This window comes from Siphateles boraxobius, unplaced genomic scaffold, assembly GCF_051911475.1.
Source record: "Siphateles boraxobius isolate OS27281-9 unplaced genomic scaffold, OSU_SipBor_1 66, whole genome shotgun sequence".
Classification (NCBI taxonomy): Eukaryota; Metazoa; Chordata; class Actinopteri; order Cypriniformes; family Leuciscidae; genus Siphateles; species Siphateles boraxobius.
In genome coordinates this window covers 18,105,329-18,119,277 of record NW_027509193.1, presented here as the reverse complement: position 1 = coordinate 18,119,277, position 13,949 = coordinate 18,105,329, and the positions used below count along the sequence as shown (strand labels likewise).

Below are 13,949 nucleotides of genomic sequence, written 5' to 3'. Positions count from 1 at the left end.
CGGCGAGGTTCTCTGAGTGAGCTGAGGCGATACTAAAATGTGACGTGTAAACACAGCAGACTGCTGATTGGTCAGAGAGAATCGACACTATTCACTGCGTCATCATTGCACGCGCCAGACGGAGCATCCTGAATAACCCTGCCATTTTAAATAGTTTGGCCAGAGTTTGCGTGATTTATTTAAAAATACTAGATATAACTTTACCCATGGCCAGGGGCGTCGGACTGGGGGTAAAACCAGTACTGATTACCAGGGCCCCAAGGGGAGAGAGGGCCCTTGAAAAGTCTGGAATATATTTTATTTGGAACATGGGGGCCCACCAGGACTGCCTATACATAGGGCCCGGGATCTTGTGCTACGCCCCTGCCCATGGCAACTCGGAAGAATACGCCGTGTGAGAAACAGCCACATCCCGAGGATCAAAAACAGACACTCGATTTCCTCCATTGTCCTGTGTGTGGATAGCCGGTGTGTTTCGCGTTGAAGATTACGTCACGGCAGTTTCCTGCGGCTTCGCTATGACGACCAGGTACTATTGGGGAGGTACTATCCGCAATGGAAAACGGAGCTAAAAGTGAGCCGAGACGAGGCGAGTCGAGCTGGTACTGTACTGGTAATGGAAAAGCGCCATTATACAACAGCTCTTCCTCTTCTCAACATGGACTGAGTGTCCCAGGGGCGGGGTTTATATACATTTTAGGGTTGGTGATGTCACTAACCCGGGAGGAATGTCGTGTAGTCCCTACCAGCCGTTTGTTGTAGTCCTTTTCTTTAAAAGCAAATCTCCATTTGCTTTGAACTTTGAGCATTGTAAGTTTGCAGATGTTGTTTATGATCAAACAGCAACATTTCACACTAGCTAAAGTTAGAAAATTAAAATCATGTTTTACCACCCCTTTAAAAAATGTCCTGGCTCTTCCAAGGTTGATAATGGCAGTGAATGGCTGGATGACTTCGGAAGTCCATCAAAGCGCATCTATTCATGATAAAAATGTTCCACGCATCTCAGGGGGTTAATAAAGGTCTTCTGAAGTGAAGCGATGCGTTCGTGTAAGAAAAATATCCATATTTAAAACTTTATCGACTAAAATAACTAGCTTCCGGCAGACGGCCATGCATCGACTCACGCCATAAGAGTAGAACTTGACGCACAACGTTATGACAAACGCGGTTACCCAGCCCTGTTTATTTGTGCGTCAAGTTCAAGTGTTTAAGTCTGTACGGCCGTCTGCCGGAAGCTAGTTTTTTAAGTTGATGAAGTTTTAAATATGGATATTTTTCTTACACAAATGCATCGCTTAACTTCAGAAGACCCGAAGAGCCGTGTCATGCCAGGACATTTTTTTTAATATAACTCTGATTGTATTCGTCTGAAAGAAGAATGTCATATAAACCTCTGATGACTTTAGGGTGAGTAAATCCTGGGCTAATTTTCATTTTTGGGTGAACTATCCTTTTAAGCATTTGAAAGGAATTGATTTAAAAAAGCAGTTTTAAACAAAAAAGAAGAGTTGTAAATCTGTTTTGAATTAAGTTGTTTTTCAAATAAAGATTTCCGAGTCATTGATATAATATTGTGTATGTATTTGTATTGTACTTACCCTGTAACTACATGGAACAAGAGGGTAACAAGCACCACTTCATGAAACGGGTTTATCTTTCCCCAATATTTAAGCATAAGTTGCAAATGTTTTTGTTTTCAGTGCACTTTTGCTAACAAAAAAATACAAATAAAATACAAACTGTATAAATGTATAGATGTACCCATAGGGGAGGTACCCTGTAATTTTTAAAAAAGCCTATACAGTTTGTATTGGTACACAATTATTACAAAAAGGTACAGTGTATGTTCTCACTAACTTGCTCCCAAATGTAAGATTGTTGTATCATAATAGTAAATAAGTACCCCTTAGTTCTATAATACTTACAGTATAAATGTTTTTTTAATTCTCCTGGTTGTTACGCCTTTATTCCCCAAACTTTACATATTGTTTCCTTATACTTCATGCAAGTACTTCATAGGTACACTATAATAACTGAAAGTTACACTGTAAATTTATCTTAATTACGCAGTACTTTCCGGGCTGTAATGTAAAGCGATTTTTCAAATCCGTATTTTTAATAAACGATTTAATCCAAATTTTCTAAAAAGAGTCTATGGCCTTATATTAGTGATCGACCGATGTATCGTTTACCGATATTTTTCCAAATATTTAAGCATTTTCCCATAATCGGGTATCGGTTTTGTAATATCGGATTCGCCGATAAACGTCGCCATCTTGTGGCCGTTTTGAGAATTCCGCCATTGCAGCACGCGTCTGAGGAGATCAGTCAACAACAGCTCTGTGCACAGGTAAAGTATGTTCTACTTGCTTCGCTTTAATTATTCAACTTTATTTAACATAACAGACATGCAGAAATGAGATTTGAGACATAAATGCCTGATATAGTTTATTTATGCAGTTCTAAAAAATTGAGACGAACTCATGGAGTCACGTAAGTTAGCGTAATCCGTCATGTCCTGCCGCAATAAAGACGTAACTTTACATGAATTCAATAAAACAGACATGAATGAGTGCATGTTGAAAATAAAAGCGCTGAATTTAATTCTCTATCTGTTGTATTTGCTCATCATTAGTCTCCAAAAAAAAGTTCGTTCAGATTGCTGAGCACTCACTGGGTTGATGATCAGGAATGCTCAAGCACGGCCACTGAATGAAACTTTTGACAAGATTATCTTGTTTAAACACCCTAGATTATATTATAATTTACTACATAGCAATTATTTCGCTAATACACATCTAAATATACCGCTTTGTGGAAATTAATTATTTGTTATCTGCACGCGCGATCGCGGTTGAGTATTGTTCTGTGTAAATGCATAGATAAACAGCACTCTGTCAGAAAGCATTTCATGATCTAGACCGACAAAAATATTATTAATTATAAATAACATACTAGTTGGAAAATGCAATGATGTATATGCTGTTTTGTTTGTTACTTTTCTGACAATGTTATATTCCAGCTAATATTATTCAGTGAATCAATAATACCCAGTGAATTATTCCTCACTCTTAGTTTAAACCTATTAAACGGCACATAAACCTTCTAAAACTGTTTAAAATGAATTACATTTCTGCAAAGGTGATATGACTCCCCTGTCAATTATTTTCTCTAGGCTATATGAAAACATTAGACTTTTAACATTTATTTTGCCTATTGTTAATATTGTTGCTGCTGATGCTTATAAATTATATGTATACTTTAGATATTAATTATATAATGTAATAATTTAAATGTTTTTTATTCGAATTTGATTTATTTACCATTTATGAAAGCAAACGAAGCAGGCTTACAGGGCAGAATGCTGAATGACTCTGTTTTCTACTACAACCTAGTTCTGCTTAACTGGGAGTATTAAGTTATACTACTAAAATAGCTATGCAGAAAAAAATTCAGGTACCGGTAATTTAGTAACAGTGCACTTTATTTTTTGGACTCAGACCCCTCTATTTATTTGTGTATGAATATAAAGGTTTTTTTTTTGTATGCAATCGGGCGCATAAACATGCAAATAATTGGTATCGGTTATAAAAAATCGATATTGGTCGATCACTACTTTATATGATGAACAAATTGAATTTAGGCTTTTACTCACATGTAAACATTGATCAGTGCACATAAACAGAAGCTGAACTGAAGCTGCTTTTGATGCACAAGAACAAAACTCTTGCGGAGCTCAAATGTGCTGTGTAACATGAGAATGAACCTCATTGGTTCACTCACGTCAAGTGAACATGCTTGAGCTTCTGTTTACCACAACTGATGTGTGAGTTGATGAATGTTTATATGTGAATAAAAGCCTAAATTAAATCTGTTCATCATATAAAGCGTTACAGACATTTTGGACTAAACCGCTCAATTCATATGGATTAGTTTTACGATCTCTTTATGAACTTTTTGAAGCGTCAAAGTGTCCGTTGTGTAGCTGTAGCTGTCCCCCAAAAAGGGGCAGAAAGCTCTCAGATTTTATCAAAAATATCTTTATTTGTGTTACGAAGATGAACGAAAGTCTTACTGGTTTGGAACAACTTGAGGGTGAGTAATTATTGACCAAATTTTCATTTTTGGTTGAACTAATTTCAAAAACTGTCTGAAAAAAATTGAAATTCTGCCCAATTTCTGTATGGAACAGTCATGCAAAAGTCATGGAAACTAATGGTAAAAAAGGATGTGAACCATGCTTGCAGCTATGTTTGAAAAAATGACTGGAAAAAAGTCATGAACCGAAAAAGCCATAAAGTTTAAAGTAAATAATCGGTGGAAACTCAATTGGACAGAACAAACGTAGACTTTTAAATGAGTGATTTCTGTCACAGCATTTTAGACAAACACTTTTTGCCTACAATAATCATGAAACTTTTCTATGAAAGATTGTAGTTACCTTTAAAATCCACTCAAAAATGTTTCTTGGTCATGACGCTTCTGGTCTATATACTGTATATTTGTGGCTGTACGCTGTTCATATGTTTACTGCTCACACACACACACACACACTGTTGTTTTTCTTTTGATTCTCTCAGTGCTGAGTGTGGGTGAAGGAGGCTACTGGGAGGGGACGGTTCGAGGGCGCACGGGCTGGTTCCCTTCTGACTGCGTGGAGGAGGTGGCTCACCGCAGCCTGGAGTCTCGTTCAGGTGAGACTCCTCTCTCGCACCACACACATTACATTCACGTTATAAGTATCAAAGACATCCACGCTACACTCGGAGCTGTCATTTTGATTTTCCCAGATGTAATTGTAGGACAGTCGGACTGCCACTGCTTCTCTGTGAAGTTGTTATGTCAGACTTGAGAGCAGGTACTGTATGATGACTATTAATAGTTTACAGCACTACTGGAGTGTGAGAGAGACCCATTGTGCCATTTCACGCTGGCTAAACTCGCCGTGGTTTGGGCCACCACGCTCTGTCAGAGCGGGAAACTTCGAGATGGACATATATTTTTTTGTCATGCTGTAGTTAGACCATCATGATGATGTGGATGCGGTTGTGTTTGCGTCTTTCAGAGAGCCGCAGTGAGAGAGCCAAACGACTCTTCCGACATTACACCGTTGGATCCTACGACAGCTTTGACGCGCCCAGGTAAGAACAATTTTACACTTTTTATGTTGGTGCTTTGCTGATATGTTGTACTGAAGGACACTAAAGCATTAAATACAGTATAAAATAAAAAAATTGGCAGTCAAAAGAAATATTGCTGTTTAAGGTAGTTAAGAAATGTCCAAACCTTAAGATTCTTTTCTCACAATTGTCAACAATCTAAAGAGTAGGGATGGGAATTGATAAGATTTTATCAATATCAATGCCACTAACGATTCTGCTTATCGATCCGATTCTTTAACGATTCTCTTATCGATTCCTGATAGCACTGTGTGGGAAAAAGTAGTCTTTTTCGGGGGGGGGAAACAAGTCGTTTTAATGCTTACACTTGACTAAGCAAACTGTACTTTTTATGTAATTTCTGTAATAAATGGAACCTTATTGTAAAGTGTTACCGATTAGTTATACACCGATTAAACGTCCCGTGAGTTCAGTGTTGGAAAGATCAGTTGTTTTAACCATTCATTAAAACGAATCGGTTCAAATGAGTCATTAGTTCGCGAATTGGACGTGTCATTATCGGACGTGTGCGCGTTGTGTGATTATCCCGCCAGTTGGGACATCCCACAATATGTGTGTCATCACAGAAAACATTTCATCACTGGATCGTTTTTTTTCGTTTATTTGAAGTGTGATTATGTCAGCTGAATGTGCGGAAGACTTTTCAGAGAAGATAAGGCAACGTATTTTAGCACAATTCACACCCAGCGGCAATTCAGGAAAAACAAATCTCCGAATGCTCCACATAAAACTTTAGTCTCCCTACCTTACCATCGTGTCGTTTATTTTGATTAATATGTGCGAGGGAGAGAGGAAGACAGCGCTTAGTTTTGAGACGGTGAAGCCTACTTTCGCCTTGCTCCGAAGAGAGAGAGTGCGTGCGCGCGACCGGGGCTCTCTCTCTCTCTCTCTCTCTGCTCTGCTCTCTGTTTAACATGCGCCCTGTCACAAGCGCAGCGGTTCATCTACATTACCAGAGAGAGACAATTTTACTCACTGATCAAATAAGACTTTGCAGGACAAAGATTATCTTTGGACGCGGTGCTATGGTGCTTGATAAAGGACAAAAGGGACAGTTGTGAGTTCACGGTCTGTACATACTATGGCTGACTCAGAGCAGGAGCATCGATAAGAGGACTCGTTAACGTCGAGGGCATACAATATCGATGGATCGTAAAATTTAGAACCGGTTCTCGAGTGGAACCGGTTTTCGATTCCCATCCCTACTAAAGAGATGTGCATTCTTTATCATTTACTCGTGTGTCTCATGTCTTTGAATGAGTTTCATTTGTGCACGTGGAGAATTTTCTGTCGGTTCTTCTGAACTGCTGCCGTTGGCATCGGCTCACCTGAGGAGGCCTTGGCGCCTTTTCTTGCACTGCTGTGAGTGTGAGTGAGTGATAGACTTACAGGCATGGAGATGGAGATGCCAGTATGGGATTCATGCATTGCAATGTTTGGGATCTGTGAAGCTTGTTTTAGAAGTCAGATGCGACTCTGTTATGTTAAATTAATTTCAGAATTAAATAGCTGAGGTTGACATTGAAGAATGGGATATGTGTCACTTCAATGGTTTAAGTACATGATAATTCATGTAGTCTATTTAGTGTAAAGCGATACATGCATTGATTGTAATTCTCCAATATATCTTAATTACAGGTGTAGGGCTGCACAATATATAGAAATTATCGAAATATTGCAAATGTATATATCGTGATATACATATCGCAACAGCTTGCAATAATCTGGGTCATGAAAAAAAGACAAAGAGAAAATCATTCACTGCTCTTGGCTGAATAACTTTTTTAGCTTTAATAAGAATCAATATATATTTAATTCATAAAGTGAAAACTAAGCAGTGATACATTTGATTATTTTATATAAGTCTTTAATTTACAGAGCCCCAAAAGGGACAAAAAATGTTTTGCATCTTTGTAATGATTTAAAGAATTCTAAATATATCAAAAGTTTTTGTTTTGGATATTTTGACTTGGACAATTAGTGTATATATAAATGTGCACTTGACCTTTGCGCTTGCATTTTGCATCTTTTGCAGCGTTTAAAATTTGTCATCTACTCGGGGCCATCTTCAGGGGCTTGGGAAAATGAGGGGAGTTACTGAAATCCTCTATGTTGTTGCCTCGGGGAGTAGGGTGGGTCTAAAAACGATTGTCCCAGCCCCTTTGAATTTAAATGACGGCCCCATGAAACTGTAGACTGTAATATTTGTTTTTGATGGCCATATTGTAATCTAATTCTCTCTCTCAGTCTGTCTAGCTGTCTGTGAGTCCGTGCTGGTAAATTAACACTACTGAGCTCTTTTCATTAGCGCCTCACAGTAAACATAGCTGCTTCATGTGATGTCATTCTGTCCCAGTCATGGAGAGAGCTCACACTCACCTCATCCCAGCAGCCTGTGATACAACACAGTACAAGCACATAAAATTATTTACTTACAAATATACACATTATAAGTCACATTATTATTTATTCTCTAAATCTCGTGGGTCGTACACACTTGCTCCCATTTGCGCACATGTGGAAATACAGTAACAGACACATTAATACTCTTTACTCTGTTTTCTGTTTCTAAGTATTTTTTTACCCCTCTATTTTTGGCTTCCTCACTCCCTTCATCCCACTTTCACTCTCCCTTGCGTTCCCTCTCTCTCTTTTAATTCCTCCCATTTTACTCACCCCCTGCACTCTTTCATTTTCTCTCCATCACCCTCCCACCCCTGTGGTGACTCCATCTGGAGGTCAGACTATGAAGGGCACTAAGGAGGAAGAGAGAGAGAGAGGGAGAGAGAGAAATATATGGATGAATGAATGGATGCAGAGGCATCTTGCAACTATTGACAACTATCAACTTTTTGGCACCTTAGAAAGTCTTTTTAACATGCAAGGGGACCCTAAGTGTATACATACTTTTACAGCATTTATTAATCTAGATCGGGGGTAGGCAAGTTCGGTCCTAGAGAGCCGCTGTCCTGCAGAGTTTGGCTCCAACACTGAAAAAAACCTCATCCTGAAGACATTGATTAGCTACATACTTGATTAGCTTGTTCAGGTGTGTTTGATTAGGGTTGAAACTAAATTCTGCAGGACAGCGGCTCTCTAGGAACGAACTTGCCTACCCCTGATCTAGATTAATGTTTCTACATATTCTACAAAATGTCTACTTATACATTTAATACATTTTAAGGTTAATATTAGTTCATGTGTCATCAATGAACATCAAATAACAATGAACACATTTTATATTGGTAAATAATTATGAACCTACTCTGCATCATCCTTCTCTGCTCCTTGTCTTCCTTCGGTCCGTGCACGCTCATTTGTGTCACAATTCCAGCGCCCCTGTCCCTGAGCGCCCTGCAGCACTCTCTTTTTCCCTTTCCAACGCACGTGATCTCTTTATAGGACAGTGATCTGTGAAATAGGGTCAAGGACGTACATTATAATTTTAGGTAAAAGTTCACCAAATGATTCCTGTGCGGTCTTCACTGAAAATGTGCCAGCAAGTTTTCTGGCATTAAGAACACGTGTACAAATACATACTGTACTGTACAGGAACACATACGCCTTCTGCCACTATCCACACTTCCTTACCCCCTCTATTCCTGCTGCTTCTCCCTCTCTTTTGCTCACTCTCGCTCTTTCTCTCCTCCTCTCTCTCTCACACTCTCTTCATCACACACATGCTCTGAATGAACAGCGGTGTGGTGTAGTACCATGTACCATGCTGGAGGATAAAAAGAGTGTGAGAGTTGTAGAAAGAGGAAGAATAAGGCAGTAGATTGTGGATCCAGCAATGCCATAGAGAGCGAAGGAGGCAGAGGGAGACGGAGGGGGAGGGCAAAGAGGACCAACATCGACATCCAACGAAAGAGTCTTTGACAGAGATGATGTGAGTTTTTGCTTTCTCTCCCCTTTAGCTTACTCTTTCTCTTCTTTTTCACGTCTCTCTCTTCCCGGTTCTCTCATCCCTGACCGTTTTCCTCCTGAGCGATGGAGATGCATGGCTGTGTTTCCCTCTTTTTCGATTCCCTCGCTCCCTCTCCTCCTGCATTCATAGGTTCCGCTTTGTTTACAGACATTGTTAAAGGAGGGGGAGGTGACAAGGGTAGGGGGAGGGGTCTTTCTCTACCTTCTTGTGTTTGCGTTGTCCGCTGGCGGGTACATTGTGTCTTTGGTTTTAAATGGATAGTTCACACTAAAATGATGATTCTATCATGTTGTTTAGAACATACACATTTGGAAGTGAATGGTGACTCTACACTGTAAAAAGTGGTAACCTAAAATTGTTACGTTAAAGAGATATTGCTTCATGTTTTAATCTCAAAACAATTTTTTTAGGTAAGTATTTTGGTTGATTCGACGATATTTATTAATGTTTTTGACTTTTATTTAGATGTTACGTTTTGTTTTCAGTTTTGGGCAGTGGTTCTCAATCATGGGGCCAGAGTCCACTAAGGGATATCAGCTAACCTTCAATAACCTATTCAATAGGGGCTTCAATATGACTAAAATTATTTAAAATAAGACAAGACTTGAAGTAAAATCAGCTAAAACAACTAAAAATCAAGATACTTTGGATTTTAATTCACCCATTAACCAATTGTTTGCGTTCTTTGATGAACCAGTATATATGAGTTAGCCTAATTTTAAAAGTGTGATTTCTAGACCTGGAAAAGTCACATAAATTTTACCAAAAAATTCTGGGTGGAAAATTGCACGTACAAACCAATTTTTTAAAGAATCATTATTCTTAATCTTTATTCAATAAATCATAAACCAACTGGAAAAGTCATGAAAATGTATGGGTTAAAAATACTGGGAAAAATGCTCGGGGGGCTGTCAAGCTAAAAAACTCCATAAAATGTGCACTACTTGTGCACTGTTTTCAAAGTCATCTGATACCATATAAGATTTCCATCATGACAACTCTCTGAGTGTTTGGCATGGTAATGGATGGCTGGCATGGTAAGGCTGAGCGAATATGAGTAGAACTCTTTACTGCCCTAGTACTTCAGAAATCCCTTTAAAGGTATACATGTGAATTAAACGTGGCACAATGGCCTTCTTTATCACAGTATGCTGCTAATGCCTCTTTATTGCAAGGGCTTCATCAATATGCTGGTTGAGGATTGTTGGGACACTCATTTACCCCTTTTCCACCAAAAAAGAACTGGTTCGGAACTGGTGATGGTTCAAAGTTGGTTCGGAGTTGGTTCAACTTGCGAACCTTCTCAGAACCTGTTTGTTTTTCCACTGACTAGAGCGCCCAGCGAATGACGTCGTTACGTCACTGTGTACGTCGCCATACATCTTAGCTAAAAACGCTTGCAAACCTACAACATTACTTTGGGATTATCTCTAACTCGTGAACCAAAAAGGCTTTAAAAACAATTGAAATATGTAAGTCTTTCAACCTTTTCCTTTGATATGTAATCTTTTCTGATTAGTTATGTACCCCTGTCTTGTGTCTTTTTTTACTTTCCATTTATTTGTTCTATATTGTGACTGTTTTCTTCTTTGCTTACATAATGTTTTCAATAAAAAAAAAACTACAAAACGCTTGCGCCAACTTCAAGCATAACAATTACAATGGCGGACTACATCGTGTTTCTGCAAATGTTTCTCCTGGCTTTGCAATCCATATTATGGTCAGAAAAGATGTTTAGAACACATCTTAACCCGCCCCCAGCCCCCGACGTAAGCATGACGTGGTAAAAGAACTGTTCTAGTTCAGCAAAGAGTTGGTGCCGCTTTGGAACCAGTTTTCCTGGCCGAGAACCGGTTCTTTGGCTGGCGAAACACAAAGAACTGGTTCGCGCGCAGGCACCGGCTCCGAACCGGCTCCGAACCGGCTCTCAAAATGCTTTGGTGGAAAAGGGGTAATTGAGTCAATTACACCTCAATGACACATCAGTACCATTTGTTTCACATGTGACACATGTGCTTTCTACTACTATTTATCTACTTTTGTGTTCTAACATAAAGCTGTCTTGTTTGGTCTTATCTGACAGCTTATAAACTGAACTGAAAGGTGGTGAACTTAATAGAGATATTAGAGTATCCTAATGTACAATCTACAGTAGGCACTATTACTTAAACATGCATTAAGGAGAATGTTATGTTCTTCTCCCCCTCTTGATCATCATTCATTTGCCATATCGTTTGGTTTCCTGTCAGTTGGCTTTGGTGTTGGTATTCCACTCATGTTTAACAATGCTTTGCTCAGGGTATAAAAAGGAAAGATAACTGTTGATCGGGGAGAAAGGCTTTAACCCTGCCACTCCTGCACACCGGTGCGTAACCTCAAACTACAAGTAAGGCTTTTTATATGCCCCCTCCTCCACAGCAGTGCGTTATTTGTTACAGCTATGTTTTTCTGTACAGGATTGTGTTCCATTCTACTGTCTGTATATTTAAACATGTTACATAATAAATAACTGTGCCTGCTTTAAAGGCTTTAAGAAACTTTCATTTTACACTGATAATCTTTTACACTTATAATGTTGAAAGCTAAAGTGATCGTAACTTTTGTTATCTAAGCATTCAGGTTAAATCCTATGTTTTATCAGTTAATAAGAGGTTAAAGAATAACAACAACTTTAATGGAGTCAGATTAATTATATAGGAGGCAGATAAATAACTGAATTATTCACGTCACCCTTCAACTGCTTTTTGTTTGGATTATTGGTTCAAAATAGCAGTGTAAGCTTCTAGCCTTAAATGGATATGACAGTGTTGATATGCTGCTGTTGGCTATTGCTGCTGCTTTTGCAGAGCAAGTACGGGACTTGCTACTGCCAGTACATACACGACACGCTGCTGTGAGCAAGTAAGACATGCTGCTGCTGTACAATATAGCATACTTGTATTGTCCGTAGCAGATCTATACAGGCGGAAGGTGGAGGGTTTCTGAAAGCGTGCTGTACTGCTACCGCAAATGCTGACCAAGTATTTGAAGGTTGAGCAGCGAGCTCAATGAAGAAGAAAGGGACAGAGTGTGATAGGTGTGAGAGGACAAGCCGAGGAAGAGGAAGGAACAAAGGTCAGATGGACATAAGGCAGAAGAGGAAGCAGATGGACGTGGAAGTGTGTACATCTGTCACGGTGCAGAGACAGGAACAGAGCAACAAGTTTAGAGAAGGACGAAAAATACACCGCAAAAAAGAGCAATACCCACTGTGATGAGGTTCAGCGTTTGGAAGGAAGAAGACAAGGCCGGCGTGACTGGACTCATATGTTTTATATGTACAAACTCAAAACAACAATAAACAAAACACAGTGCATTCACCGTAGCATTCACTACAGCTCAAATCACTATCAATTCAACACTCTCCGCTGGATCAGCTCAACTCTTTCCGGATCTCTTTTCCAAGTGCTTATGGTGTATGAATCCACAGTCCTTCTCTCTCCTGTCTCTCACTCCACAGCGGCTTATATCCGGTCTCTCCACGGCAATTACTGCAACAAGACACAGGTGTTCGTCATTTGCACTTGACCTACTTACTTGCTCGTCTCCTTTCTCTCTCTCCCGTTACAGACCTTGCGGAACCACGCCACCCTCTCCACACCCACATACACTTTAAGAGTCAGTAAGAAGAGTTAGAGATAAACTGGTAGTGTAAGTAAACAGATCCACTTGGCTCTGTCCAATGAGATTATTATTAATCTCTCTTACTCTTATTGCTTTTGTGACAGTGACTACGTTTAAGTTACATGCAGCCAATAACCCTTTCAAAACCGGGATATTAGCAATAACCCCATCGTGATTTGTCTTCTGCGCATGTTCTATTCGCAAGGAATCTTGGTCTTTTGAGTAGAGGAACTTCTCGGCGCATACAAAAACTCGCGTGCAGTATAACATGTAAACATGTAACGAGTAAACATGGCGAGACGTAGCACAGCATACATTTGGAGCGAGTTCAGTACCAGCACCAAAGCGCAAACAAAGGCGATCGCTATCTGCCCCGAACTATTCATTATCCGTGTGCTGCTGCTGTTGTTGTTGTCTTTGGATACAGGAAGAAGAATCGTAAATGACGCATATCGCGTCTTAAGGTTGTCCGTACGTCCAGACGCTAACCGTGCGTTGTCGTTTACATCGGGATATTGCAATTCCATACAGGAGAAACTCTCTCTGCTCACGCATGTTAACGGGTTATTCCTAATGTTTCAGAAACCCGAATAGAGACCTTAACCCGAAAATTGGCTGCATGTAAACGTGGTCAGTGATCACTCAACTGTGTACTAGTGGTAGCATGCGTGGCTAATTTGACACTGACTCATGGTCTTCTTATTAACCTGATTAACATGTAGAGACTCTCGGACCATTACAAACATTGAGCTCATTAAAACGCCAACGACTTTTTGACAGTTAATTCATTTTATGTAATTATGTGAATTATTTTATTCAAATATTATTATAGATCAGTCATGCTTAACTCTGCACAAAATACTTTTTGTGTTCTTTTATACATTTAAAGGTTAACGTCTTAGACAATGCCTTTCATTCTTGAAGGTTTTACAGTAACTTATTTTATTACGCTTTTAGAATACAAGATACTTCTACATAAAGCATATACTGTAACAATATACACTACCATTAAAAATTTGGGGTCAGTAAGAATTTTGAAGAAGAAATTAATTCAGCAAGGATTAATTTAATTGATCAAAAGTGAAAGTAAAACTATATATAATGTTACAAAAGATTTCTTTATAATGTTAGATTCATAATGTTACTAAACATGTATAATGTTAAAAAAGATTATT

The 13,949-nt window shown here is 39.1% G+C and overlaps 1 protein-coding gene across 1 annotated transcript in view; it reads left to right on the top strand.

Annotated features, from left to right (window-relative positions):
* Window positions 1-13,949, top strand: part of shank1 (SH3 and multiple ankyrin repeat domains 1) — a 140,999-nt gene that overhangs the window by 78,042 nt on the left and 49,008 nt on the right. Inside the window, exons 14-15 of the mRNA XM_077212665.1 lie at window positions 4,584-4,697; window positions 5,069-5,144. Coding sequence (XP_077068780.1) covers window positions 4,584-4,697; window positions 5,069-5,144 — 190 coding nt within the window. The remainder of the gene's footprint in view (window positions 1-4,583; window positions 4,698-5,068; window positions 5,145-13,949) is intronic.